Here is a 26,984-nt window from a genome sequence, read left to right on the forward strand (position 1 = left end):
GAACAGATAGCTTATCATAAATAGTTAGCACATATTCTAAGGGACCAATCAAGGTGAAGTGACCCATTAACACCCTTGTAGTCATGGCGCAAAAAAGGGGATTAGAGGGTTATAGATTGTTGTAGCAAACCATAAATCCAGTGTCTTTACTAAGACCATGATTTTTAGACATATTTTCTACTCTTTTAATCATTCTCGTGGCTCTTCTCTGACACCTCTCCAATTTAACAACATCCTTTTTGAATTGTGGACATCCACTGGACACAATATTCCAGCAGTGGTCGCACCCAATGCCAAATACAGAGGTAATATAATCTGTCTACTCCTACTCAAAATTTCCCTGTTTATGCATCTGTGGATCACGTTAGTGTCACACTCGGAGCTCATGTTCAGCTGATTAGCCACCACAGCCTCCAAATCTTTAATAGAGTCAATGCTGAAAGAGTGGAAGGGGAGGAAAAGGAGATTTTGTAGATATCTGGCTGGCCGAGTTCCAGCTACAATGATTACTTAATGTTGCTGGGCTTTCATTGTGTTATTAATTATATAGGGGCACCTGGAGTCTCTGACAGGCATTTTTTATTATTCTAAACACAAATAAAAAGAAAATAAATAAAATTACCTTAATTCAAAACAGAAGTGATGAATAATGAGCCAGAAACAGAGCCAGTCTACCCTCTTGTAGCTGTGTTGACTATTTTGGGCCAACAGAAATATAAATAATCCACATTAATTGAGAAAGCCAGTGAGTACAAGCTGGTATAGCTATGGAACGGCTTCCATATGAGTGGAAACTAAAAAGATTAGGGCTGTTCAGTTTAGAAAAGAGATGACTATGGGGGGGATGTGATACAGGTCTATAAAATCATGACTGGTGTGAAAAAAGGTGAATAGAGAAATGCTATTTACCCTTTCTCACAACACAAAAACCAGGGGTCACCTGATGAAATTATTAGACAGCAGGTGTAATACAAACAAGAGGAAGTACTTTTTCACACAATGCAAAATTAATCTGTGGAACTCATTGCCATGGGATGTTTTGATGGCCAAAAGTATAACTGGGTTCAAAAAAGAACTAGATAAGTTCATGGAGGATAAAACCATCAAAGACTATTAGCCAGGAGGGTCAGGGGATGCAATCCCATGCCTGGGGAAACCCAAAACCTGACTGCCAGAAGCTAGGGGAGGATCTCTCCAAAATTGCGCTGTTCTGTACCTTGCACTTGAAGGTCTGGTACTGCTCACTGTCAAAGACAGGATACTACACTAGATGAACCATTGGTATGATCCAGTATGGCAACTCTTATGGTCTTATGAATAGAGACAGGCAGAACTGCTTTTGGGTGCTACCTCGGGCTAAATTCTCCAAGGGACTTAGGTGTGTCACTACCACTTTAGGCACCTAACTCCCAGATATACGCACCACTAGTATTTACTGCTCAGCTGCTACCTTACCCTGTAGGCACCTAAATTCGCTCTGCACCTCCTTTCTTTTGATGTAAACATTTCTTACGTGCTACATTTCTGTCTCTGGGCATGAGCACCACAGCCTCGCTTTAGGCATGTGGATAGCTAAGCCCAGAGAAATCCACAAACAAGGGGAAGATAGATGTTCCCTTGCCTTATTCAACTGCAGGGCCTGAACTGGCAGGTGTGTTCAGAGGCCACTTACCAGAATGGGCCGGCACGCAAAATCACATGACATGGCTGTGTAGGGGAGGGGGCAGATGTCCCCCATAATCTTTAGCCCAATGGTTAGTGTACCCACCTGAGATGTGGGACACCTCAATTCAATTCCCCGCTGAGGAGGAGAAAGGATTTGAAGATGGGTACTCCACTTCCCAGGAGCATGGGACATTCTCCTGGGGTGGGGAAGGGGTTCGCTCTGTATTAAATAATTAAGGAGTCATTGGCATCCTTGTCTCCCATATGAGAGCCCTACTGACCAGGCTATAGAGTAATTTTCTCTCTGGGGCCCAGTGACTCAAATAATAAGCTTTTATCCACACAGCCTAACAGAATGGGGTCATGGCTCATTTTAAGTAGCTCCAATAGCTGTTTTTGAAGGATGATGGTAGTCTGTCTCTTTCTCCCTTCCTCCTTTTGGCACCATTTTGCTGACTGTTCCCCTTGTCTTATTCCCCAGAGTGTGTCTGAAGCAGGTTATGAACAACCAAACCTCCATGCTGGAGTTCCTTCTCCTGGGATTCTCTGACATTTGGGAGCTGCAGATTCTACACTTCACAGCGTTTCTAGTGGTCTACCTGGCAGCCTTGATAGGGAACCTCCTTATCATCATAGTCGTAGCCTTTGACCGACAACTTCACACCCCCATGTACTTCTTCCTGGTCAACTTATCCTTCCTAGACCTGTGCTACATCTCTGTGACTGTCCCCAAATCCATGGCCAACTCTCTCATGGACAGCAGAACAATTTCTTTCTCAGGCTGTGTCACCCAACTCTTCTTGGTTGTCACCTTTGCCATTACAGAGCTAGCATTACTCACGGTGATGGCATACGATCGCTATGTTGCAATTTGCCATCCCCTCCATTATGGGATGTTAATGAACAGGGGCAGGTGTGCCCAGATGGCAGCTGGGGCCTGGCTCAGCAGCATGGTGTGTGCCGTGATACACACAGGTAACACATTTAGGTTACGCTTCTGCCGCTCCAACATGGTTGGCCAGTTCTTCTGTAATATCCCACAGCTACTAAAGCTTTCCTGTGGGGATACACGTGTTAATGATATAGTAATGCTTGTTCTTGGTTCTGTTGCAGCTGTTTCCTGTTTTGTATTTATATTTGTGTCCTACATTCACATCTTCTTCATGGTGATGAGAATCCCCTCCAACCAGGGCAGGTACAAAGCCTTCTCCACCTGCCTGCCCCACTTGATTGTTTTCTGTTTGTTTCTTGGCACTTCAACATTAACGTACATGGGACCCAGATCAAAGTCTTCAAAAGCTTTGGACCTGGTAGTGGCCGTTTTCTATTCCGTTGTGCCACCAACCATGAACCCAATAATCTACAGCCTGAGAAACAATGAGATAAGGGGTGCGCTCAGGAAAATGTTAATTGCTCACCAGCCTGGTCTAATATGCATAAGATGGATTTAACATTCAGAGAACTGTGTGTTGTCTTTCCTGACATCTACATTGTTATGGGTTTCAACATTTATATGTGCAAGTTTTAATAAAAATAAAAGGGAAAAAATGACAACAAATAAACCATCTGTAAAAGACAATTCTGGAGCTTATGGCTATCAATGGACAATTGAATGTTCATTAGCCTAGCTAATTAATATTACACCTGTAGTGGCCAAATTGATGTAGCTTAGTAGGCTCCTGGAGCAATCCTGATTTACACTAGCTGGGATTCTATGCCATTGACAGAAATGGAGCTAGGCCAATTTACACCAACTGAGGGTCTGGCCACATTAAGTCCAGTGTAGCTATGGTTGATTCACATTAGCTGGGATGTGGCCCATTAAGTTCAATGGAGTTACATCAGTTTACACCATCTGATAATGTGGCCCCATTTACTTCAATTGAATTGCATCACTTGATGCCAGCTGGGGATCTAACTCTAGAACAGGGAATGGACCAACAGCTTGAATCCTAACCCAGTGGTAGTTGGACATGTTAGGAATTTGAACCTTGATGTGGATGGACATTTCTTACAAAGGGTTTGAGCACTTTGGACTTTGTGGGAGATCCTGACCAAGGGGTTGGTCAGCCGTCTTGCTGGAAGGAGGTGTGATTGTTGTCAGACGCTCTCGGTGTGGTGCTCTGCTTTGTTCAATGTTGATATCAATCGGCTGCGTGCGTGTGTTCCCTCTGTGTGCTGCCCCAGCTCTGCGCAGAGAGCTGACACACCAGACCCCGAAAGAACCCCCAATTACCACAGACTCTAGTAAGGTACGAAGGCACGTCGGCCAGGTTTATTGTCAAACAAAGCACAGTAATAGTTCCCTCTAGACTTTACTCTACAGGACATACTACGAATATGTGCCCCCTGGCAATGGACTCAGCTCAGTCAGTGGCGGGACTTTCCACTGCCCCCTAGGCTGGACAAAGACACCGCCCCAGGGATGCATTCTTATACACAGGTACAAACAAGTTACACATCACTCCTGACGTATTGTGGTGCAACCCCTCTACGTAGCAAGGTACAACCCCTCTACGTAGTAAGGTGCAGCCTCTCATCTTGTACATGTTGGTTTGAACAAAACAACTCTATCCATCATATTACCCTTTTGGCCCTGTCATTAGGATGGGTCAGCTTGTTCCTTGTTGTGTGTGGAATGTACAAGTATGCAAATGTTCTGATATCTGGTGTCCAGTACCTTTTAGGTATTTCTTTTTGCAGCATCAGCCCTTTCCTTGCCAGCTTCTGTGAGCAGGGCCTGCCTCTGGCTCACAGCCTAACTTTGCTTTATGTTAGCAAAGTCTTGACGATTACTTTAGTTCAGGCCTCAGGCCTCATACTGGGCCTCTGATAAGGGTTTATGTTTCAGGGCCTCATCTTACTACAGTGATAAGTCTCTGACCTTGAGCCAATACTGTCATTTTGTTAAACCTTAATCACTATTTCACTTGTATCTGCTTGTAACACTTTCTGACTCTATCCCTTACACTTGAACTCATCTAAAACCTCTCTCTCTTTTTGATTAAATAAACTTGATTTACTTTTATTCTAAACCAACCCAGTGCTGGGTTTGACTTGAAGTGACTATCAACTCCAGTTAAATCAACAAGCTGCTGTGGTTTTGTCTCTTTAAAGGCGCAACAAACCTGATTACTCCTCCGAATGCTCCACAAGAGGGCTGGGTGGTTCAGGGCAGACCATTTTGTGGACATTCCTAACCAATACCAGACTCATTCCTGGATGTGTTGTTCAAGTCTTTCTGGTTCCCACCTTGGCAGCTGCAGAGCTGGGCTTTCTCACAGTGATGGCGTCTGACAATTATGTTGCAATCTACCAACCTCCTCATTACAGGGTGATCATGCACAAGGGTTCATGTGCCCAGAGTTCATGGCTGGTGGCTCAGCAATATTGTCTACTCATTGTTACACACCAGGCCTTTACATTGTTCTTCCGCAGATCCAATATTATTGACCAGTTCTTTTGCAATATCCCCCCAGCTGCTAAAGATCTCTTGCGCAGATATAGACGCTAAAGATATTTTGATGATTGCCCGAGCAGCAATTATATGTATGAGCCACTTTGCTTTAACAGTTTTTTCCTACAGTCACATCCTCTCCGCTGTGCTGAGAATCCCTTCTAGACAGGGTAGGCAAAAAGTCTTCTCCACCTCCCTGCCCCACCTCATTGTGTTCAGTTTGTTCCTTGGCGCCACGACATTTACATACACACAACCAAGGTCTGCTTCTTCCTTGCATCAGGACCTGCTGGCTGCAGTTCTCTGTTCTGTGGAACCACCAATAATTAACCCCATCACGTACAGCCCGAGAAACAAGGAGCTAAAGGAGGCTCTGGGCAAACTATTTGGGAGGACATTTTTACCAAAATAATTGAATTCCTCACTTTGATATTCTAGTACAGTTGGATTGGACTCTATTTGAATGATCCTACATGGAATAAAACTGTTCTCATGTTGGAATGACTTTGAGGTCTCCAACCTCTCATTCCGATGATGGGCCTAGTCTCCCTCTCATTTCACTCAAGTTATTTCAGCTGTGTTACTCCTGATTTACACTTCAGTGCCATTACTCCTGGTTTGTGCCTGCGTGAGTGAGAGGGGAGTTAGGATCTGCATTCATTTTTCCTGGAGAGTGCCCCTTTTAGGTATGAGAAGAACTATTTGAAACATTTTGAATTTCAAGATTTTTAAATGAGAACGGGACAATTATTTTGATGAATATTTTCATTTAAAATATTACCCCTTTTTTGACCAGGGTTATGGGTCTTCTAATTCAGAGAAGAGACGCTGAATGTATCAAATTAATATTTTATCTAAGAATATTTCCAAATCACCCTTTTTGACACGGTGATTAAAATAACTGACATCAGTTACAATGCTATTGACTGCAAGTTAATGGTGAAATTCACCCATGTGCAGAGGTAAAACACAAGGCATAAATATCACTTCAATACCACTTCAACTTTAATTTCATGATTTCCATGTGAAAGTGCTGAAATGGTGCATTGACCTTGGACATTTCAACAGTGAATTCCACCGGAGGAGGTGTTTGCTCATACATAGAAGCGTGTTGCATTAGGGTGACAGTGGTGAAACATTGGTATAAGGCGAGTGACATTGCCCACTCCTGGAATAGTAGGTTATTGCTAACTCCTTAGATCTTATTGTGTGTGAGTCTTGTGATATTTGGTGTTTTTTCTTGTTAGGATATAGATATTCAGGCCTGTCTGTAAAGGCCTATACTTAAAGAATTTAGGGATATTTTTATCATTTAGCTAGTTATAGAGGTATAAAAGAAAGAATCTGTGTAAGGGTCTTCTCTCACTGTGACAGTCTGAGGCCTTGTTCTTAGGCTAATGCCTTTGGCTAAGCAGCAGAGGCAGCCATAAACTGGGCAGCGTACGGTCACATCCTTACATTCAAAACTAGTCAGATTGAAATAAAGTGCTATTGGGCTGTTAGAAATGCAATCCTGTCCTGATAATGCCTATCACCTCCAGAGAAAGAGAAGAGCCTAGAAGATGTAAAAGGAAACTTAGTTTGATAGCATCCTGTCTGGCAAGACTTATCAATAGCTGGGATGTGAAATCCTCATTGCTTTGATGTTCTATCACTGTAATCTCCATTTCCCTATTGTTTGTCTGTATAATCTCTGTCTGGTTCTGTGATTGTTTCTGTCTGCTGTATAATTAATTTTGCTGAGTGTAAACTAATTAAGGTGGTGGGATATAATTGGTTAGATAATCATGTTACAATATGTTAGGATTGGTTAGTTAAATTCAGTAAAATGATTGGTTAAGGTATAGCTAAGCAGAACTCAAGTTTTACTATATAGTCTGCAGTCAATCAGGAAGTAAGGGGGTGGGATGGGGGTGGAGGAATTGGAATTATGTTTCGCTAAGGGGGGAATGGGAACAGGGACACAGGCAAGGCTCTGTGGTGTCAGAGCTGGGAAGGTGGACACTAAGGAAGGAAATTCACCCCAATAAACATTGAATTGTTTGCACCTTCGGACTTTGGGTATTGTTGCTCTCTGTTCATGCGAGAAGGACCAGGGAAGTGAGCGAGTGAAGGAATAACTGCCCTAACATTTCTTAAAACCCGTCTGCTTGGAATTGGGTTATTACCTGAGAGCCTCAACTTTCCTTTAATAAAAAAGTAAGTTTCTGGCCTTCATGGTTTTGGAGAAAAGCTTGATAAAGCGAATCCTAAACACTCCAAAACCAGCAGGTAAATTTAAAAAAAGCAACCCAAATTTATCATTTTAAAAATCTCATCATTTTTAAGCCAAACTCAGGATTTTCCACAGCCTGACACGTGCTTTTTGAGTACTTGGGGTTGGCTACAGTGATAGCCCTGTCTCACAGAATGCACCCCTGTATTCACATCCTACACACCATTGTAATAATCTTTGTACTATATATGCCTCTTATGGTATCCTCTGAAAACTAATAACTCACTGGTGAATAATTATATGGATAAATTTGTGTAGCAACATTATATATAAAGTTATGAACATAAGCTGAAATCATGACTGAAGTGTGTTTACCAGACATGCCTGGGCATGAGTAAAACTGTTTCTTAAAGACAAAGTGTCATCCAAGCAGATGGGCCATCACCTGTCAAGTGGTCGTTCTTTGGTAAGGAAGCGGGCAGGAACAAACAGATCTACAGCTTAGCAAACAACAGCATGACACTTCTTTCACCACCAGAGTCCTTGACTCCAACCTCACAGTGGAAATTAATTTTATCTAGAGGTAACCCTCAGGAAAGTGCATTTCAAAGGGTGACTGCACTATAAAAAATATGAGGAGCAAAACACCACAAGTTACCTCTCCCTATCCATCTCTTGTTCTTTCACCTAAGAAGACAAAAGAAACCAGTCCATTTGACTTTGGGAGCAGTTCCTGACCTGAAGATGGAAGCATGGGATAAGAATTTTACCTTCAACCAAATCTAGCTTATGTTTTAGTATTTGGAAGCATTTTATATTTATTTCTCTTGTAACCATTTCTGACTTTAATGCCTTATGCTTGTACTCTCTTAAAATCTAACTCCTTGTAGTTAAATAAAGGTCTTTTATTTTATAATTAAAACTAATCCAGTGTTGTGAATTGTTTGGGTAACTTCATTTAAGGAAGCCGGCTATTCTATATTGATCCCCTTAGAGGAACCACAGACCTAATATATCTGGGTTGTCCAAGAGGGGGCTGGATAGTGCAGAACACACATGTTTTTTGGAAGCGGGGAATTCAAGTCTTGGGGTGTGTTGGGGTCACCCTGCAAAGAGGAACCAAGGTGGCTGGAAGCCAGAGTGTGGCTGGTGTTTGCTGACAGGCTGCTGGGGTCAGAGTTGCTGGACCAGGGCTCTGGCTATACAAGACTCTCGGGGTGTGACCTGAAGGCTGGCAAGCTGTTTGTGAGTAGCCCTCATGGGAGCTACAGCAGTGAAGCATTGTGAGGTACCCAGGTTGCAGGGTACAGGTAACACAGCCCCTCTCTGGTCTGGATTGCACCCCGGAATGTCAGATCCTGACACAACTTTACAAGTACCAGCAAAAATAACTTCTTGGGAGATTAATATGACTGGTAAGCAAGTTTCCTAAGTGTTATGTTTTTAAGGGATGATTCATTATTTCACTTCACGTAGTTCTAGAAAGAGAATTTCAAAGGCACAAAATGGCATTAGGCACCCAGGTCCCACAGAAATTCAATGTGAATTGGGCATCTAACCTCCATATCGGCCTTTGAAAAATCTTTCCTATAGAAACAACATGCATTCTGCCCTGCAAAGTGAATACATTGACGAGTGCTGAGTTCCTGTCAAAGAGACACATTCCCTCTCTACAGGAAGAAATGGCATTTTAACATTCCAGGCCCGTGCATTCAGAGCTCACTGGCTTTGTTCATGCTTGGAAAGATTAGATTTTTATGGGTTAAATGTTGGTAAACATCAATTTCGCCGCACACACACAAACCAAAAACAAATATTTCCATCGATAATAAGCAATATGTACAAATAGGCAAATGCTGCTGGAGAACTTATCTGAGTTAGATTGAAGGCTATTTGCTGTGTTTCTTTTGACAGGTGATGTTAACAATTTGTGTTGTAACAGTTGTAAAGCGTTAACTTTTTGAATCTCAGCATCTACTGTCTGACACCTCCCCAAAATTTTCCTATCACTGTGAAAATTTAAATTGATACAAATACTTGAAACCCATAATTTCATTCAATTGTGAAAATTTAAATCATTAGGAATCTAAAAAATATGCTTTCATAGAATCATAGAAGATTAGCATTGGAAGAGACCTCAGGAGGTCATCTAGTCCGACCTCCTGCTCAAAGTAGAACCAGCAACAACTAAATCATCCCAGCCAGGGCTTTGTCAAGCTGGGCCTTAAAAACCTCTAAGGATGGAGATTCCACCACCTCCCTAGGTAACCCATTCCCATCCCCCACTGCAACTTGAGACCATTGCTTCTTGTTCTGTCATCTGCCACCACTGAGAACAGCCAAGCTCCATCCTCTTTGGACCCCCCCTTCATATAATTGAAGGCTGCTATCAAATCCCCTCTTACTCTTCTCTTCTGCAGACTAAACACCATCCAGTTCCCTCATCCTCTCCTCGTAAGTCATGTGCCCCAGCCCCCTGATCACTTTCGTTGCCCTCCGCTGGAATCTCTCCAATTTGTCCACATCCTTTCTGCAGTGGGGGCACCAAAACTGGATGCAATACTCCAGAAGTGGCCTCACCAGTGCCGAATAGAGAGGAATAATCACTTCCCTTGATCTGCTGGCAATGCTCCTACTAATTTAGGCCAATATGCCGTTAGCCTTCTTGACAACAAGGGCACACTGCTGACTCATATCAAGCTTCTTAATCCCTATAATCCCCAGGTCCTTTTCTGCAGAACTGCTGCTTAGCCAGTTGGTCCCCAGCCTCTAGCAGTGCAAGGGATTCTTCTGTCCTAAGTGCAGGACTCTTCACTTGTCCTTGTTGAACTTCATCAGATTTCTTTTGGGCCAATCCTCCAATTTATCTAGGTCACTCTGGACCCTATCCCTACCCTCCCACATATCTACCTCTCACCATCAGCTTAGAGGGAGGGATAGCTCAGTGGCTGAAGCATTGGCCTGTTAAATCCAGGGTTGTGAGTTCAATCCTTGAGAGAACCATTTGGGGCAAAAATCTGTCTGGGGAGTGGCCCTGCTTTGAGCAGGGGGGTGGACTAGATGACCTCCTGAGGTCCCTTCCAACCCTGATATTCTATTTTTTCCTTAGGCCTGGTCTACACTAGGAGGTTATGTCGAATTTAGCAGCGTTAAATCGAATTAACCCTGCACCCGTCCACACAACGAAGCTATTTATTTCGACATAGAGGTCTCTTTAATTCGATTTCGGTACTCCTCCCCGACGAGGGGAGTAGCGCTAAATTCGACATGGCCATGTTGAATTAGGGTAGGTGTGGATGGAATTCAACGCTAATAGCTCCGGGAGCTATCCCACAGTGCACCACTCTGTTGACGCTCTGGACAGCAGTCCGAGCTCGGATGCTCTAACCAGCCACACAGGAAAAGCCCCGGGAAAATTTGAATTCCTTTTCCTGTCTGGCCAGTTTGAATCTCATTTCCTGTTTGGACATCGTGGCGAGCTCAGCAGCACTGGCAACGATGCAGAGCTCTCCAGCAGAGGTGACCATGCAATCTCAGAATAGAAAGAGGGCCCCAGCATGGACTGATCGGGAAGTCTTGGATCTGATCGCTGTGTGGGGCAATGAGTCCGTGCTTTCGGAGCTGCGCTCCAAGAAACGGAATGCGAAGATCTACGAGAAGATCTCAAAAGCCATGACGGAGAGAGGATACAGCAGGGATTCAATGCAGTGCCGCGTGAAAATCAAGGAGCTGAGACAAGGCTACCAGAAGACCGAAGAGTCAAACGGGCACTCCGGGTCCCAGCCCCAGACATGCCGTTTCTACAAGGCACTGCATTCAATTCTAGGTGCGGCCGCCACCACTACCCCACCACTGACCGTGGACTCTGAGGATGGGATATTGTCGACGGCCGGTTCCTCGGAGATGTTAGCGGACGGGGAAGATGAGGAAGGAGATGAGGAGGATGAGGCAGTCGACAGCGCTTACAACGCTGATTTCCCCGACAGCCAGGATCTCTTCATCACCCTGATGGAGATCCCCTACCAACCCTCCTCAGGCATTAACCCGGACCCTGAATCAGGGGAAGGATCAGTCGGTAAGTGTTTTAAACATGTAAACATTTATTTTGAACAGAACAGGAATATTAACAATATTAACAATGAGTTTTTCATGATTAGTTTGCCCTAGGTGCTCTACTTTTTAGTCCTTGCCAGTGCAGATACTGGAAAATAAGGTCTATATGTCCGGGGATAGAGCTGAAATCCTCATGGGACATCTCCAGGAAGCTCTCCTGGAGGTAATTGGAAAGCCTTTGCATGAGGTTCCTGGGGAGAGCGGCCTTATTGCGTCCTCCGTGGTAGGAAACTTTTCCTCACCAGGCTATCATCAAGTACTCTGGGATCATTGCCTTGCAGAGCATGGCAGCATACGGCCCTGGTTTTTGCTGGCTTTCACGCAGCAGGCGGTCTTTCTCTGTGTCAGAAATCCTCAGCAGAGTGATGTCGCTCATGGTGACCTGCTTTGAATTAGGGGAATGTTAGTATTGGGACTGCTTGCCTGTTCCTTTACATAACTGTAACCGTCGGTTTACAGCCAGGCGGTGGAGGCGGGAGAGGGGCAGCATACAGGGATCTTTCCCAGGGACAGCCGCGAGGGGGTGGGATGGGGCAGAGTTCATGCTTGCCGGATTGCCGGCAGCAGGAACTGGCCAACGCTAGGAGCATTGCTTTGAACGTGAAAGGAGGGCACTGCTATAAATTAAGTTTTAAGCAGCCAAAAGTCTACAGCTTACCATGTCAGCCTGCTACCCGAATTTGAATTTGAATTCCTTTTCCTGTCTGGCCAGTTTGAATCTCATTTCCTGTTTGGACATCGTGGTGAGCTCAGCAGCACTGGCAACGATGCAGAGCTCTCCAGCAGAGGTGACCATGCAATCTCAGAATAGAAAGAGGGCCCCAGCATGGACTGATTGGGAAGTCTTGGATCTGATCGCTGTGTGGGGCGATGAGTCCGTGCTTGTCTGATCTCCACTGCAAAACCCCAGGCAGTGAATGTGAAGGCCGAAAATTCGACCTTGTCCTGAGTGCGCATGTGATAGGTGCTGTGCATGGTCTTCTTCACAGAGAAAGACTATGTTCATTGTTCACAAAAATGTATCTTTGTGAGGAATTCACTCCCCTTTTCCCATCCCACAGCTGCGAATGTCTCCCGACCTACCCAGGCATCCCCCTCCCAGAGGCTGGCGCAGATTAGGCGGAGAAAGAAAAGGACACGGGACGACATGTTCTCAGAACTTACGGGCTGCTCCTGAGCTGAGGCGGCCCAGCAGACCCAGTGGAGGGAGAACATGTCACAATACCAGCGAGCACACAGCGAACGGGAGGAGAGGTGGTGGCAGGAAGACCAGCAGGCGACTCAAACGCTGCTTGGACTAATGAGGTAGCAAACGGACACGCTCCGGCGCCTTGTGGATGTTCTGCAGGACCGGAGGCAGGAGGACAGAGCCCCTCTGCAGTCTATCTCTAACCGCCCTCCCCCCGCCACAAAGTCCCATACCCCCCTCACCCAAAGTCCCAAGAAGGAGGGGCGGCAGGGGCCGTGAAAACTGTCACTCCACCCCTGCAGATTGCTCAAGTACCAGAAGGCTCTCATTCCCAAAAATTTGATATGTCCTTTCCTTTCTGCCTGACCCAAGCCCCCATCCCAGTTTCATCCCCTAACTGTGTAGTTGCTAATAAAAAATATGTTTCTGTTAATTACTGTTTCCGTCATGTTCTTTTAGAGGAGAGTGTGTTTGAAGGGGGGGAAGGGGGTTGGTAATTGGAGAGGACAGTCACCTTTACCAGGGTACAGACACGGGGGCAGGTTCAGCAGAAGGTCACACACACATTGCAGTCACTAGGCACCCTCGTCAGTCTGGGAGGTGGTTTTCATGTTCTCTGTGTGGGGGGGCTATGTGACTTTGTGGCGGGGGAGGGCGGTTAGAGATCTTATGCAGCGGTCCTTAGCCTGGATCACAGAGCCACACAGCAGGGGATCTGTAACCATCCTCCCCCGCCACAAAGTCACATAGCCCCCACACACAGAGTCCCGAAAAGGAGGGGTGGCAGGCTCCGTTAAAACAACCAGTCCACCACTACGGACCACTCTAGGAGCAGGAGCCTGTCATTCCTCGAGTTTAGAAGCGTCCTTTCCATCACTACACCAGCTCCCCACCACAGTCTGCGTCCCAGTTTCAACACTTTACCGCGAAATCCATAATAAAGAAAACGGTGTTAATTAACAAAGTTCCATTTATTTTATTTTTAAACGTGTGTTGGAAGGGGGGGAACGGGGTGAACGGGGTATGTAACTGCAGAGGATAGTCAACATTAAGTGGGTAAAGAAATGGGGGCAGGTTCAGCTTCTCTTTACACAAACTTAATAGTCACAGGTTACCCTGCTCACTGAGGAACCTAGCTTTCAAAGCCTCCCGGATGTACAGTGCATCGCGCTGGGCTCTTCTAATCGCACGGCTGTCTGGCTGGGCGTAATCAGCAGCCAGGCTATTTGCCTGAACCTCCCACCCCACCATAAAGGTCCCCCCTTGCTCTCACAGAGAGTCCCAGTTTGGGACTCCCATCGCCGCAAAGCCATCTATGATGACCTGCACGTTTCCAAGGGTCACTACCTTTGACAGCAGTAGCTCAACGATTGCGTTGGCTACTTGCATCACAGCAACCCCCACGGTAGATTTGCCCACGCCAAAGTGGTTCGCGACTGACCGGTAGCTGTCTGGCGTTGCAAGCTTCCAGAGGGCTATGGCCACTCGCTTCTGGACAGTCAGGGCTGCTCGCATCCGGGTGTCCTTGCACTTCAGGGCAGGGGACAGCAACTCACAAAGTTCCAGGAAAGTTCCCTTACGCATCCTAAAGTTTTGCAGCCACTGTGATTCATCCCAGACCTTCAGCACTATGCGGTCCCACCAGTCCGTGCTTGTTTCCCGGGCCCAGAATCGCCTTTCCACAGCATCAACATGACCCATTGCCACCATGATGTTCACGGCGTGGGGTCCCGTGCTTTGTGAGAGGTCTGTGCCCCTCTCAGACTTAATGTCCTCACCGCGCTGCCGTAGCCTCCTCGCCCGATTTCTCAGCATCCGACTCTGAAAAAGGTGGATGATAAGGTGCGAGGTGTTGACAACGGCCATAACTGCAGCGATGGTCGCAGCGGGCTCCATGCTCGCAGTGCTGTGGCATCCGCGCTGTCACTCACCAGAAAAGCGCGCGAAGTGATTGCCCGCTGGCGCTTTCAGGGAGGGAAGGTGGGAGGGCAGGAGTGACGGTTGAATGACGACAGTTCCCCAAAACCACCCTCGACACATTTTTTGCCCCAGCAGTCATTGGGGGCTCGACCCAGAATTCCAATGGGCAGCGGGGACTGCGGGAACTGTGGGACAGCTGCCCACAGTGCACCGCTTCCAATGTCGACGCTTGCCCCGTTAGTGTGGACTCACAAAGTCGAATTACTGTCCTTAGTGTGGATACACACGTTCGACTTTGTAATATCGGTTCCACAAATTCGATTTAAGTAAAATCGAACTACTCTCGTAGTGTAGACATACCCTTAGTGTCATCTCAGAACTTGCTCAGGGTGAAATTAATCCCATCATCCAGATCATTGAAGAAAACTGGCCCCAGGACCGACCCCTGGAGCACTCTGCTTGATACCGGCTGCCAACTAGACATGGAGCCATCGATCACTACCTGTTGAGCCCGACAATCTAGCCAGCTTTCTATCCACCTTATTGTCCATTCATCCAATCCATACTTTTAAAACTTGCTGACAAGAATACTGTGGGAGACCGTATCAAAAGCTTTGCTAAAGTCAAGATATATCACATTCACTGCTTTCCCTATATCCATAGAGCCAGTTATCTCATCATAGAAGGCAATCAGTTTGGTCAGGTATGACTTGCCTTGATGAATCCATGTTGGCTGTTCCTGATCACCTTCCTCTCCTACAAGTGCTTCAAAATGGTTTCCTTGAGGACCTGCTCCATGATTTTTCCAGGGATTGAGGTGAGGCTGACCTGTATTTAGTTCACTGGGTTCTCTTTCTTCCCTTTTTTAAAGATGGGAACTATATTTGCCTTTTTCCAATCGTCCCGGACCTCCCCCGATCTCCACGAGTTTTGAAAGATAAGTGCCAATGGGTCTGCAATCACATCAGCCAATTCCCTCAGCACCCTCATATGCATTAGATCTGGACCCACGGAGTTGTGCATGTCCAGATTTTCTAAATAGTCCTTAACCTGTTCTTTCACCACTGAGGGCTGCTCACCTCCTCCCCATACTGTGTTGCCCAGGACAGCTGTGAGGGAGCTGACCTTGTCTGTGAAGACTGAGGCAAAAAAAGCATTAAGTACTTCAGCTTTTTCCACATCATCTGCACTACGTTGCCTCCCCCATTCATTAAGGGTCCCACACTTTCCCTGACCTTTTTCTTGTTGCTAACATATCTGTAGAAAACCTTCTTGTTACCCTTCACATCCCTTGCTAGCTGCAACTCCAGTTGTGTTTCGGCCTTCCTGATTACATTCCTGCATGCTCAATTAATATTTTTATACTCCTCCTTAGTCATCTGTCCAAGTTTCTGCTTTTTGTAAGCTTCCTTTTTGTGTTTAAGCTCACCAAAGATTTCACTGTTAAGCCAAGCTGGTCGCCTGCCATATTTTCTATTCTTTCTGCACATCAGGATGTTTTGTTCCTGCACCCTCGATGATGATGATTGATGTCTAGGAACACTAGCTATGAACCATTGTGATAGGTGCTGTGCATATTATAATAAAAATATGATATAAAAATCAAAATGAAATGAAAGCAAATGAGAAAGTCAGAATAAATCATTTTGAAATTTTGCCATCAAAACATTAGTTGAAATCTACATCGGCCTGTGAAAAACTTTCAATTTCAATAAAATTGTTGTTTCTGATTCCCATTGACTTTTTTTGACCAGTTCTGCTTCTAACTCTTGAGCAGTGTCTTTGGACTTAGCTCAGTACTGTATGGCACATGTTATTGTACAGGGCTGGTCAAAAACATTTGGTGAATAACTGAATTTTCATCAAATCATAGACTTTCACGGGAATGTGTGTTTTCCTTTTTTTTTTTTTTTCTATTGAAAAACTGAAAATCAAAGATTTCTTGTGCAGAAACCAAAAGTTTGCAGCTATTTCTGGCCAAAGGTTTTCAGCAATTTTTAGCTGAAAATTTTTGGCATATTTCAGGTGAAAATATTAAGCAGTCATTCTTCCCCCCCCCAAAAAAAATTCTGAAAACTACCAATAAATGTGGAACATTTTTAGCCAAATACTGCTAAAAATACCCAGTTTTAAGCCAAAAAATTACAATTTTGGGGGTCTCAGTTTTCTGGGGGAAAATCTGTTTTCTACAGAGTTCCATTCCACATCCTTTACAATAAGACCCATCTTGTTTCCAACTGCTAGACTATCATTACTATAACTGAGTTTTTGTCCCTTCATCGGCTCCCCTCTCAGACTTCAATGTCCCTTCTTCCGGGTGTTTATGGGGATTGCAGGATATCAGTCAAAATCCTCCATGCTGACACAACGTCTAATCAAAGCACATACTAATTCTGCAAAAACAATTTCCGCCCTATCACTCTTCTCAGAGCCCCTTTCACGTCACTGTTCCTCAGGCTGTAGATGATGGGGTTCAACATGGGTGTGAGGACCGTGTAGAACAGAGAAAGGAGCTTCTTGATATCTGGGGAGTAGCTAGACTTGGGCCTTAGATACACCAGGCTGCCGCTCCCATAGAACAAGGTTACCACGATGAGGTGGGAGGAGCAGGTGGAGAAGGTCTTGCGCCTGCCCTCAGCTGATGGCATCCTCAGGATGGTGGTAAGGATGCAGACGTAGGAGACCACGATCAGCATGAAGGGGAACATGAGGAACAGGAACGTGGAGGCGACAGCCTGCATCTCATACAGGTAGGTGTCGGCACAGACCAGCTTCAGCACTGGAGGAGCATCACAGAAGAAATGATTGACCTCGTTGGTGCCACAGAAGGGCAAGTTGAAGATCCAGGCTGCCTGAAGCAGAGAGACAGGAACTCCGATCACCCAGGCACCGCCCACCATCTTGCGGCAGACCCGTTGGTTCATGAGGATGTTGTAGCGCAACGGGTGGCAGATGGCCACGTAGCGGTCGTATGCCATGGCTGCTAGAAGGAAGCACTCTGCGCAGCCAAAAAAGAAAAAGAAGTACATCTGCACTGCGCAGCCAGCAAATGAGATGCTCTTGTCCTCCGCCAGGAGGTTCACCAGCATCTTGGGCACCGTGTCCAAGGTGAAGCAGATCTCGATGAAGGCCAGGTTCCCGAGGAAGAAGTACATAGGGGAGTGGAGAGCGGGGTCAACTGTGATGACAAGGATGATCAGGGTGTTTCCCATCACTGTCACCATGTACATGAACAGGACCATGCAGAACAGCAGACCCTGAAGGTGCAGGAGGTTGGAGAACCCCAGCAGGATGAATTCAGTTATGAGGGTTTGATTCCTCCATTGCGCTTCCTCAGTGGGTGTCATCTGCAGAGGCAATGAAGGCAGTGAAGGGTTATCTGGATGCACTGTTGAAAATTCATAGATTCCAAGGCAAAAATATATCATTGTGATCGTCTAATCTTACCTCCTGTATAACACAGGCCAGAGAACTGCCCCAAAATAATTCCTAGAGCAGACTTTTTAGGGGGAAAGAACATGCAATCTTGATTTAAAAATAGAGATGGAGAATCCAACACAATCTTTGGTAAGTTGTTCCAATGGTTTACGATTCTTACTGTTAAAAATTAACTCCTTATTTCTAGTCTGTATTTGTCTGACTCCAACTTCCAGGCATCAGATCTTTTTCTACCTTTGTATGCTAGACTGAAGAGCCTCTATCAAATAGTTGTTCCCCAAGTAGGTATTTATAGACTGTGATCAAGTCATCCCTTAACCTTCTCTTAGCTCAATCTATTTAGCTGAGCACACTTTAGGGCATGTTTTCTAATCCTCCAATTATTCTCAAAAGTGACCCAGTTATTTTTGTTGTATCAATTTTTGGTTGCCCAACTTGAGACACGTTGAAGGGGCATGACATTCAGATGGTGGATGCTTATGTCACACTACTGGGTAACTAATCCCCCTTCCAAGCAGGAGACTTTTCTTCCAAGAATAAAATAACTCTTTGTGTTCAGTTACAAAGAGGATGAACATTAAAATTCTGGAAGAAGCGTCCTTTATATTTATGGTTATCCCATACCTGGTGAATGTGTGTGTGTGTGTGTAGGTTACACCTTCAGTGGTTTAAGTAAGTTACTGGAAAAATGAGTGTCAGATAGCTTGCTACTGACTGACCCTCTGGAAGAGAAAAGCCTATCACTGCTGATAGGAGACTAAGTTATACAAGTGGTAGCAATCTGCAGTGGTGCTGAGGATTTGGAGTTCCAAACTTTGCTGGGAGTCATTATACTGACAGACCTGGAGACTTTAGGCTGAGATTTCCAAATGTCTGTCTATCTATCTTTCCTGTGCTTAAAAACCTCCAAAGATGAGGATTCCACAACTTCTCTAGGCAACCTGTTCCACTGCTTAATTACTCACATAGTTAGAAAGATTTTTTCCTAATAGCTAACCTAAACTTTCCTTGCTGCAAATTAAGCCAATTACTTCTCATCCTACCCTCAATGGACATGGAGAACAATTGATCACCATCCTCTTTATAACTTCCCTTAACTTATGTGAAGACTGTCAAATATCAGGGGGTAGCCGTGTTAGTCTGTATCCACAAAAACAACAAGGAGTCCGGTGGCACCTTAAAGACTAACAGATTTATTTGGGCATAAGCTTTCATGGGTAATGCATCTGAAGAACTGGTTTTTTACCCACGAAAGCTTATGCCAAAATAAATCTGTTAGTCTTTAAGGTGCCACCGGACTCCTTGTTGTTTATGTGCAGATTGTTATTGTGTTCCCACTTCGTCTTCTCTTCTCTAGATAAACATACCAAGTTCTTTCAATGTGTCCTCATAGATCAGGTTTTCTAAACCTCTGATCATATTTGGTGCTCTCTTCTGGACTATCTCCAATTTGTTCCCAGGTTTTTTAAAATCTGGCACTGAAACTGGACACAGTGCTCCAGCTGAGGCAACCCCTGTACTTTACCCTTGTCTTTATTGTATTTCATCATGTTGATTTCAGAACAATTCCCCAGTTTATCAATATCACTTTGAATTCTAAATGACTGAATCTAATCGAATGTCTATAGATTCAGATAGACACCTAGTAGGATTTTAAAAAGTCTAGGCAGTTTAGACACCTACCTAACTCCAACTGATGTTAATGGGATTTAGCCTCCTAACCTGCCTAAATATCTTTGACAATCTGGCCCTGTTTGCCTCTCTTTAACTGGGTCTTTAGACAGAAAAGGGCCAAGAAATTTTCTAGGGCAACTCTGGTGAATTCATTGCAATCACATCAAAAATGAGGTTGGCTCCTTTTGTTCAGAGTAGTATTTTCCAAACCACCTAACTGAGTTAGGAGCACAAATCCAATAGACACCTAGGAACTCTGGAAAACACCAGCCAATGGGAAGACTTGCTTCATATCTTATTATTATGTATTTATTTAGACTTCCAGTAAAATATACCAAAAACTGTCCATCTATTACTTAAGATGCCTTAACTGTAAGAAGCAAAAAACAAACAAACACCAATCAAACCAAAACTACACTTGTAAAATCCCATAGAATAGAAGAAAAAAGTATATCTCTGCTATATAAGTCTAGATGATGGTATCAAAATACTGTAGAATAGTTATTATCATCTATGAGAAGGTCAGTCTGTCTATCTATTTATCTACATTTCTTTCTTTCTTTCTTTCTTCCTTTTTTCCTTCATTGACTGCATAGTATCTGCACACCACATACCACTACCTGTAAATGCTGTAGGAAATTCTTTACCGACCTCTTGAAGTTGGAAAGGTTTTTCACTGACTCCAAAGAATCCATGTGTTAATGAAGTTATGCTGTCTCTGTTGCCTTTTCAGTAGTGAGCACAGGGATAACATCTCTGAACCATACTCCAGTATTTATTAGGTTAAAACAGTTGACTGAGATCATTAAGAGTCTTTTGTTGCTTCCAGTGAGATCAATGGCAAATTTCCAATTCACTTCTCAAGGGTTCCCCTAAGTAGAGTTGGATCAAACTCTCAGCTTCTTTGTATTATTTGGTTCCTAGTGTTGTAGGAGAAATCTGGCCCATGTGTCTGTTCAGTGCTAGAAAGCTGACCAGTGTTAGTGGAAGAGATTAAATTTCTTGCCCCCTGATCTTTCACCAATGAGGCCATTAGGATTACAGTTCAGGTTAGGGTGAGTTTAAGAACAGTTTTACAACTGACTACAATGAGAACAGGATCTGGGTTTCAGTTCTGCTTTCTTCTTGAAATGTGTCTGTGAAATATATTCTGTAACTGTAAGAGTTGGGTCACTGAAGTTGTCTTGATTGTCAGAGTCCTCGGTCTCCTGGGAGCATAGTGTTTTTTAGTGCAATAGTTACAGTGTGTGGGGTTCGCATTCATTTCACATTCCAACATTGTCTCTTTCTCTCTGTGATTGTCTCTTGCTGTCTCTTTTGGTCTGATCCTTTTCCCACTGAAGGCAAGGAGAAAATTCACTCTCTCTCTCTTAATCTCTCCCTCTACTTCTTTTTTTCTATAAGAAGGTTTCAGTTTCTCCATCCAAACCAAGGTGGGTTTTCCCCTTACTCAAGGTCATATATCTGCAGAATGGAAGTGCATTTGTCATGCAAACATGAAGCAAAAATAAAATAACATGCAATAAAATAATGGACCAGAGCCTGAAGTGCCTACTCAGTTTTTACTCATTACGTACTCAGTGCTTACTTAGGCCTCAATTCACTTTTCAGTACCTAGAAAATCACAGGAGCAATTCTGTGATTCACAAAAACCTGAGTTAGGTGCCTAGACTCCCTGTAAATTAATGGGGAAAGCTAGGTACCTTAGACTGCGAGTCACAAAAGCCGGCATGCAAGGTGGGGAGCCACTAAGATAGCCAGTTCGAGATGCTGATGAAAGGCATGTGTCCTACATCCTGCCCCTCTCACAGAGTTATGTGATTCCCTCTGCTTGTAATTCTCAGTGGTGACACCCTCTTTATAGAGTTAGGCACCATGATGGTTTAAGTCCATGAGTAAAATGTACTCACATGAGGAAATCTTCTGGCTAAATTGGACTGGTATTGTACGTGTGATGTCATGATGTGATCAACATTATTCACCTGAGGACATGGAACAACTCTTTTGAGGAAAGTAAGTGTGAGACTATGTGTGTCAATACCCACAGTGACTACTTGTGCCACTAAGCTTGGAGAAAGGTACCTGTGTGTGTGTAAGTACAGTATATTTGTGACAGTAAATAGGTCTATTTATCTGAGAAAGGCAGAATAAGAGCCAATGGTTACAAACTGAAGCCAGACAAAATCAAATTACAAATAAAGCTCACATTTTTACCAGTGGTGGTGATTAACCTTTGGCACAAACTACTGAGGGAAGGGGTGGATTCTTCATCTGTTGATGTCTTCAGATTAAGTCTGTATTCCTTGCTGGAAGATGTGCTTTAGAGAAACACAAGTCATGCTCTAGGGCTTGTCTACCTGGTGGGGCAATGCACACTTATAAGTGTGCGATACCTGACGCTCACTAAGGTGTTGCATTTTAATTCATTCATGTAGACCCTGCTGGCACACGCTAAAGGTTCCCTAGTGCACTTTAACTTAGTCCTCTTTCAAACAACACTGTGTTAAAGCACACCAGGGAGCACACCAGCAGGGTCTATGCAGACCAATTAATGTGAGCGTTAGAAATCACACCACTGTAAGTGAGCATTATCCACCATGTAGACCTGACCTCACTCCAACACAAGTTATTAGGCTCAATAAAGGAGTAACTGAATGAAATGTAATGTTCTGTGCACTGCAGGAGCTCAGACTAGTTGGTCAAATGGTCCCTTCTGGCCTGATACTCTGTGACTCTATGAATACAGTCATGAGGAACTGAGACTGCAGCGCTCATGTGAACAGGGCCTGGGGCTTGGACTGATAATGTGAGCAAGCTCTAGTCATGTGTGATTGTTCATGTGAATGGGTTTGCTCTGGGCATTAGTAGGGCTGCTCATGTGAGTGGGGCTCATTGGGGCAGGGGGATGTCTATCCATCCATTTAAATAATCCATCCATCCACCTACTATAACTATCCACCTGCTCTATGTATCAGTCCCTCTAGCTACTGTAACTTTCCATCCATCCACATAATTATACAATAACCTCCTCTTCCTATCCATCTACCTATCCACTCCTCAGTTCTTCATTTGCATGTTTCAAGGGAACCCAAGGGAGTTAGATGCGCCAATAGAATGCCTTAGTTTAGCTAATTTTACAACCCTAGCCTTCATTGCCGTAGGGGTACTTGAATAGGATTCAGGACATTTGGAAACCATTGCCAGCTCTGGCACTGACCTACTTTGTGAACTTGGACAAGTCACTTCATTTCTCCTTCAGGTTTCTGCTTTCCCTCCTGACATTTCTCTCTTGTCTATTTAGACCTTGAGCTCTTCCAGGAAAGAACTGATCCGCACTGTGTGTTTGTCCAGTGCCTGGCACAATGGAACCTGATCTCCACTGAGCCCTCAAACCACTGATGTAATATAAGTCATAGAATTATAGAATCAAAAGACTGGAAGGGACCTTGAGAGGTCATCTAATCCAATCCCTTGCACTCATGGCACAACTATCATCTAGACTAGTGGTCCCCAAACCTTTTACTTCACACACACCCTTGCCCCTATCCCCCCACCCAATCCAGAGCCAGAACCAGGAGCGGGGCCTCAATTCTGGGAAGGGGGATGCAGACAGGGGTAAGGAGGCTGAGGCTGGGGCCACAGCTGGGGGCAGGGCTGGGAGCAGTGTCTCCACCAGGCCAGGACCAGGCCAGGATCTGGGGCCCCTGGCATGGGGCTGGCGGCAGGGACCCCAGGTGTTGGGCTATCAGGTCCCCAGGCACAGGGCTGGCAACTAGGGCCAGCAGCCAGGGCCAGGACCAGGAGCGGAGCTGGGTGGTGCTCCCTCCCCACCCCCTGTGGGTTCTGTCCTGGGCCCCAGCCATGCACCCCTGAACATTTCTCCAGTTTGGGGACCTCTGATCTAGACCATCCCTGATAGGTGATATTTCAACAGCTTCTTCTTCTTCTTCTTCTTCTTCTTCTTCTTCATCATCATCATCATCATCATCATCAAAATCATCATCATCAGGTTTTGAGTTCCAAACTCTCTCAAATGTAGGAGCACTCTATCCTGCAGGGTTGGCTCAGGCCCATCACCATTCAGAACACCCCACCAATAAATGAGGTAATAGTTATCAAGCCAACTATATGTGTATAGTTGCACTAGGCAATAATGAGTTCCCAGGAAACAAGGCCCTTGGGGAGAAGGCCACATAAATGTCTCACGATGCCATAAATATGTTACCAGACACCTCAGAGAAGGACAGCATCGGGGAATGAAACATTGCCAGATCACATCAACTCACTTAACCCCAATGCTAAAGCTATATTAGCAGGTTTTATGGTATGATTAAGGTAATGTGTAAACAGCCAATTTGCCTGTAGTTGCTATCGTCGGATGTCTCTGTTGAAGTGTCCCAGTGCTGATGAGTAAATCCAGATAAGAAGACTAAACCAACCCTGTTTTGCTGTCGGTAGGAAACCCTCACTCTGGCAGAGGAAGGTAAAGATTTTCATGAGATGAGTTTAGCAGTATTCTCTCCCTCCAGATGTTGACATTCTTTCACCTATTTCTGTGTTGCTCCAAAAGGCAAACTTTACACACCATTGTCAGTGATTTACCTTCTTAAACAGATGAAATAACTAGCAGGTTCATATTTCCAGAGATGTGAAACCTGCTTCATTATTAATCCTGGTTACTGTTCTATCTATCTATCTATCTATCTATCTATCTATCTATTATATTTTTGTAGTGCACTGTTGAAAGATTAAGAGAAACTTTTAACACCTTTGATGTCCCATGCACTCTTCATTCTTGTTGTCTTGTCTTCCTTCCCACCGCATTGGTTGCCTCCACAGTGAGTTCTCCTCCCTTCACTCCCCCTGAAACTATCCTTTACCAAAGGACTCTGATGAACACTTTTCCAGCTTCATCCAAGGGGTGTTTCTTTAGGCTTACTCTTCCTGATTCGTCAACAGCCTTCCACATGGTGCATCACTAGCTCTTCAATGCTTTCCTCTGGCCTCCTGTATAAGTAGGTTTGGTAAAAATTCATTTTTAAAAAAAATAATTTAAAGGACAAATGCAAAGTACTCCATTTAGGAAGGAACAATCAGTTGCACACATACAAATTGGGAAATGATTGCCTAGGAAGGAGTACTGCAGAAAGGGATCTGGGAGTTACATATAGTGGATCACAAGCAAAATATGAGTCAACAGTGTAATACTGTTGCAAAAAGATGAACATCATTCTGGGATGTATTAGCAGGAGCACTAAACAAGACATGAGAAGTAATTCTCCCACTCTACTTTGTGATGATTAGGCCTCAACTGAAGTGTTGTGTCCAGTTCTGGGCGCCACATTTTAGGAAAGATGTGGACAAATATGAGAAAGACCAGAGCAGAGCAACAAAAATGATTAAACATCTAGAAAACATGACCTATGAGGAAAGATTGAAAGAACTGGATTTGTTTAGTCTTGAGAAGAGAAGACAGAGGGGGGACATGATAACAGTTTTCAAGTAAATAAAAGGTTGTTACTAGGAGGAGGGAGAAGAATTGTTCTTAACCTCTGAGGATAAGACAAGAAGTAATGGGCTTCAATTGCAGCAAGGGTGATTTAGGTTGGGCATTAGGAAAGATTTCATAACTGTCAGGGTGGTTAAGCACTGGAACAAATTGCCTAGGGAGGGTGTGGAATCTCCATCATTGGAGGTTTTTAAGAACAGGTCAGACAAACACTCATCAGGGATGGTCTAGTAAAGACGTAGCCTTGCCCTGAGTGCAAGGAATTGGACTAAATGACCTCTCGAGGTCCCTTCCTGTCCTCTGATTCTATGAGTCTATGATTTTCTAAGTCACAAAGGGGATAATCAATTAATTCTTCTTTTTGCCTTTGAAACTCTCCCCTCAGTATCACAAGATGTTATGAATAGCAAGGAACTATAACATCTAGAATGTTCAGACCTCTGTGATAAAACAGAGACAAATGGATCACAATTGATCTGATTTGGAGGTCATGTGGGAAATGGATAAAGACGATTGACAAGTTCTGGTCTTAATTATACCAGCGGACAACCCATTGGAATAGAGTTCTCTGAGAATTTTTCTACAAAATATTTTTTGCTGAAAAATGCTGATTCATGTAAACTGAATGCATACATGGGGAAATGAATGAATTTCTGATGAGTTTCAATGAATTTCTCTGCTCAAAAAATGGACATCTTCTAAACAAAACATTTCAGTTGAAAATGACTTTTTTATTTCAAAATTAAACTTTATTTAGAAAGAATAAAAAGGTTAAAATTCAAATGAAGCATTTTTCAAAATTAACAAAACAAAACATTTTCATTGCCTCAAATTGAGTGACTGCTTGATTGGTTGATTGATTCATTCATCAGTTGAATTATTTGGTTTGTTGGTTCACAAAAGATTTTTTGGCCTGATTCAAGATGGGAATATTTTTTCTGAAATCTCAAAAATTCTTGATGGATGGGAAAACCATTTCACACCCCGCCCCAGTTAGAGGGTGTGAAAACCACAGTCCAAACAATTTCCTAGTTACTTTTGTGTTTTGTTTTGTTTTTCATTCTTGTATGTTTTGCAGATCACAGACTTCTATTGGCTTCCACTTGTACTCTGACACTGGCTTGAAATAACAGAGCGTTTCCATCACACTATATTACTCAGAGATTTTAATATCTTGCTCATAGTCAGTGGCTGCCTCAGGAACAGAAGGTGGATCATAAATGGGGTAGTCCACAATGTGACACTTCTGACCACTTTCCATGACAATCAGACAGAGAGGAAATACTACCTTGCCTGCAGCGTGAATTCCACTGAACATAACTAAACTTACCAAAGAGGACGGGAAATCTGAAGGCTTCAGGAGAAATGGATTACTCTCTTCGTAACCTCATTCAGACTCAGATTAAGAATGTTTAGAAGAATGTGTTGCAGATATGGCAATTTCCTGCAATATCCTTGAAAAACCTTATTGAATTAAGTTTAAGTATCTTTGGAGTCCATTGTATTAAATTAATGGTTTATAATTTATTGTGGGCCAGGATTATCTGTAACCTGTCCAGAATGGGAGAGGGGTGGTGAACCCTTGGCAGTCGTATGAGCTTCAAAGGATTGTACTAAGGAATGGGCCAGACAAGAATATACATTTAGAACATACACTGATTGGTGGCTTTCCTGGGAAGCTCTAGGTTGAGGTGAATGTAAATGTCACCCCTTCGGTTACACAACAACCCAGCCATTTGAAGCTATGCCCTGAGGAGAGAGCTATTCTCGGCTGATTACCTATTCCTGGAATCTGAAAAACAAA

At 44.1% G+C, this 26,984-nt stretch overlaps 2 protein-coding genes across 4 annotated transcripts; one reads left to right on the forward strand and one right to left on the reverse strand.

Moving 5' to 3' along the window:
- Window positions 1–2,165: 2,165 nt before the first annotated feature.
- Window positions 2,166–3,116, forward strand: LOC135886098 (olfactory receptor 14A16-like). Its single transcript, XM_065413978.1, has one exon. The coding sequence runs from the start codon at window positions 2,166–2,168 to the stop codon at window positions 3,114–3,116; it is 951 nt and encodes a 316-aa protein (XP_065270050.1).
- Window positions 3,117–16,946: 13,830 nt separating this feature from the next.
- LOC135886499 (olfactory receptor 10A7-like) lies at window positions 16,947–22,676 on the reverse strand. 3 transcript variants are annotated; one of them, XM_065414229.1, is made up of 2 exons: window positions 22,666–22,676; window positions 16,947–17,877 (listed from the first exon to the last, which is right to left on the reverse strand). In XM_065414229.1, the coding sequence occupies exons 1-2, from the start codon at window positions 22,674–22,676 to the stop codon at window positions 16,947–16,949; spliced, it is 942 nt and encodes a 313-aa protein (XP_065270301.1). The 3 variants fall into 3 exon arrangements, with proteins under 3 accessions (XP_065270301.1, XP_065270299.1, XP_065270300.1); XM_065414227.1 differs by lacking the exon at window positions 22,666–22,676 and adding an exon at window positions 18,995–19,035; XM_065414228.1 differs by lacking the exon at window positions 22,666–22,676 and having other exon boundaries at window positions 16,947–17,906.
- Window positions 22,677–26,984: the final 4,308 nt, after the last annotated feature.

The sequence above is a fragment of the Emys orbicularis genome, chromosome 12, assembly GCF_028017835.1.
Source record: "Emys orbicularis isolate rEmyOrb1 chromosome 12, rEmyOrb1.hap1, whole genome shotgun sequence".
Lineage (NCBI taxonomy): Eukaryota > Metazoa > Chordata > Testudines > Emydidae > Emys > Emys orbicularis.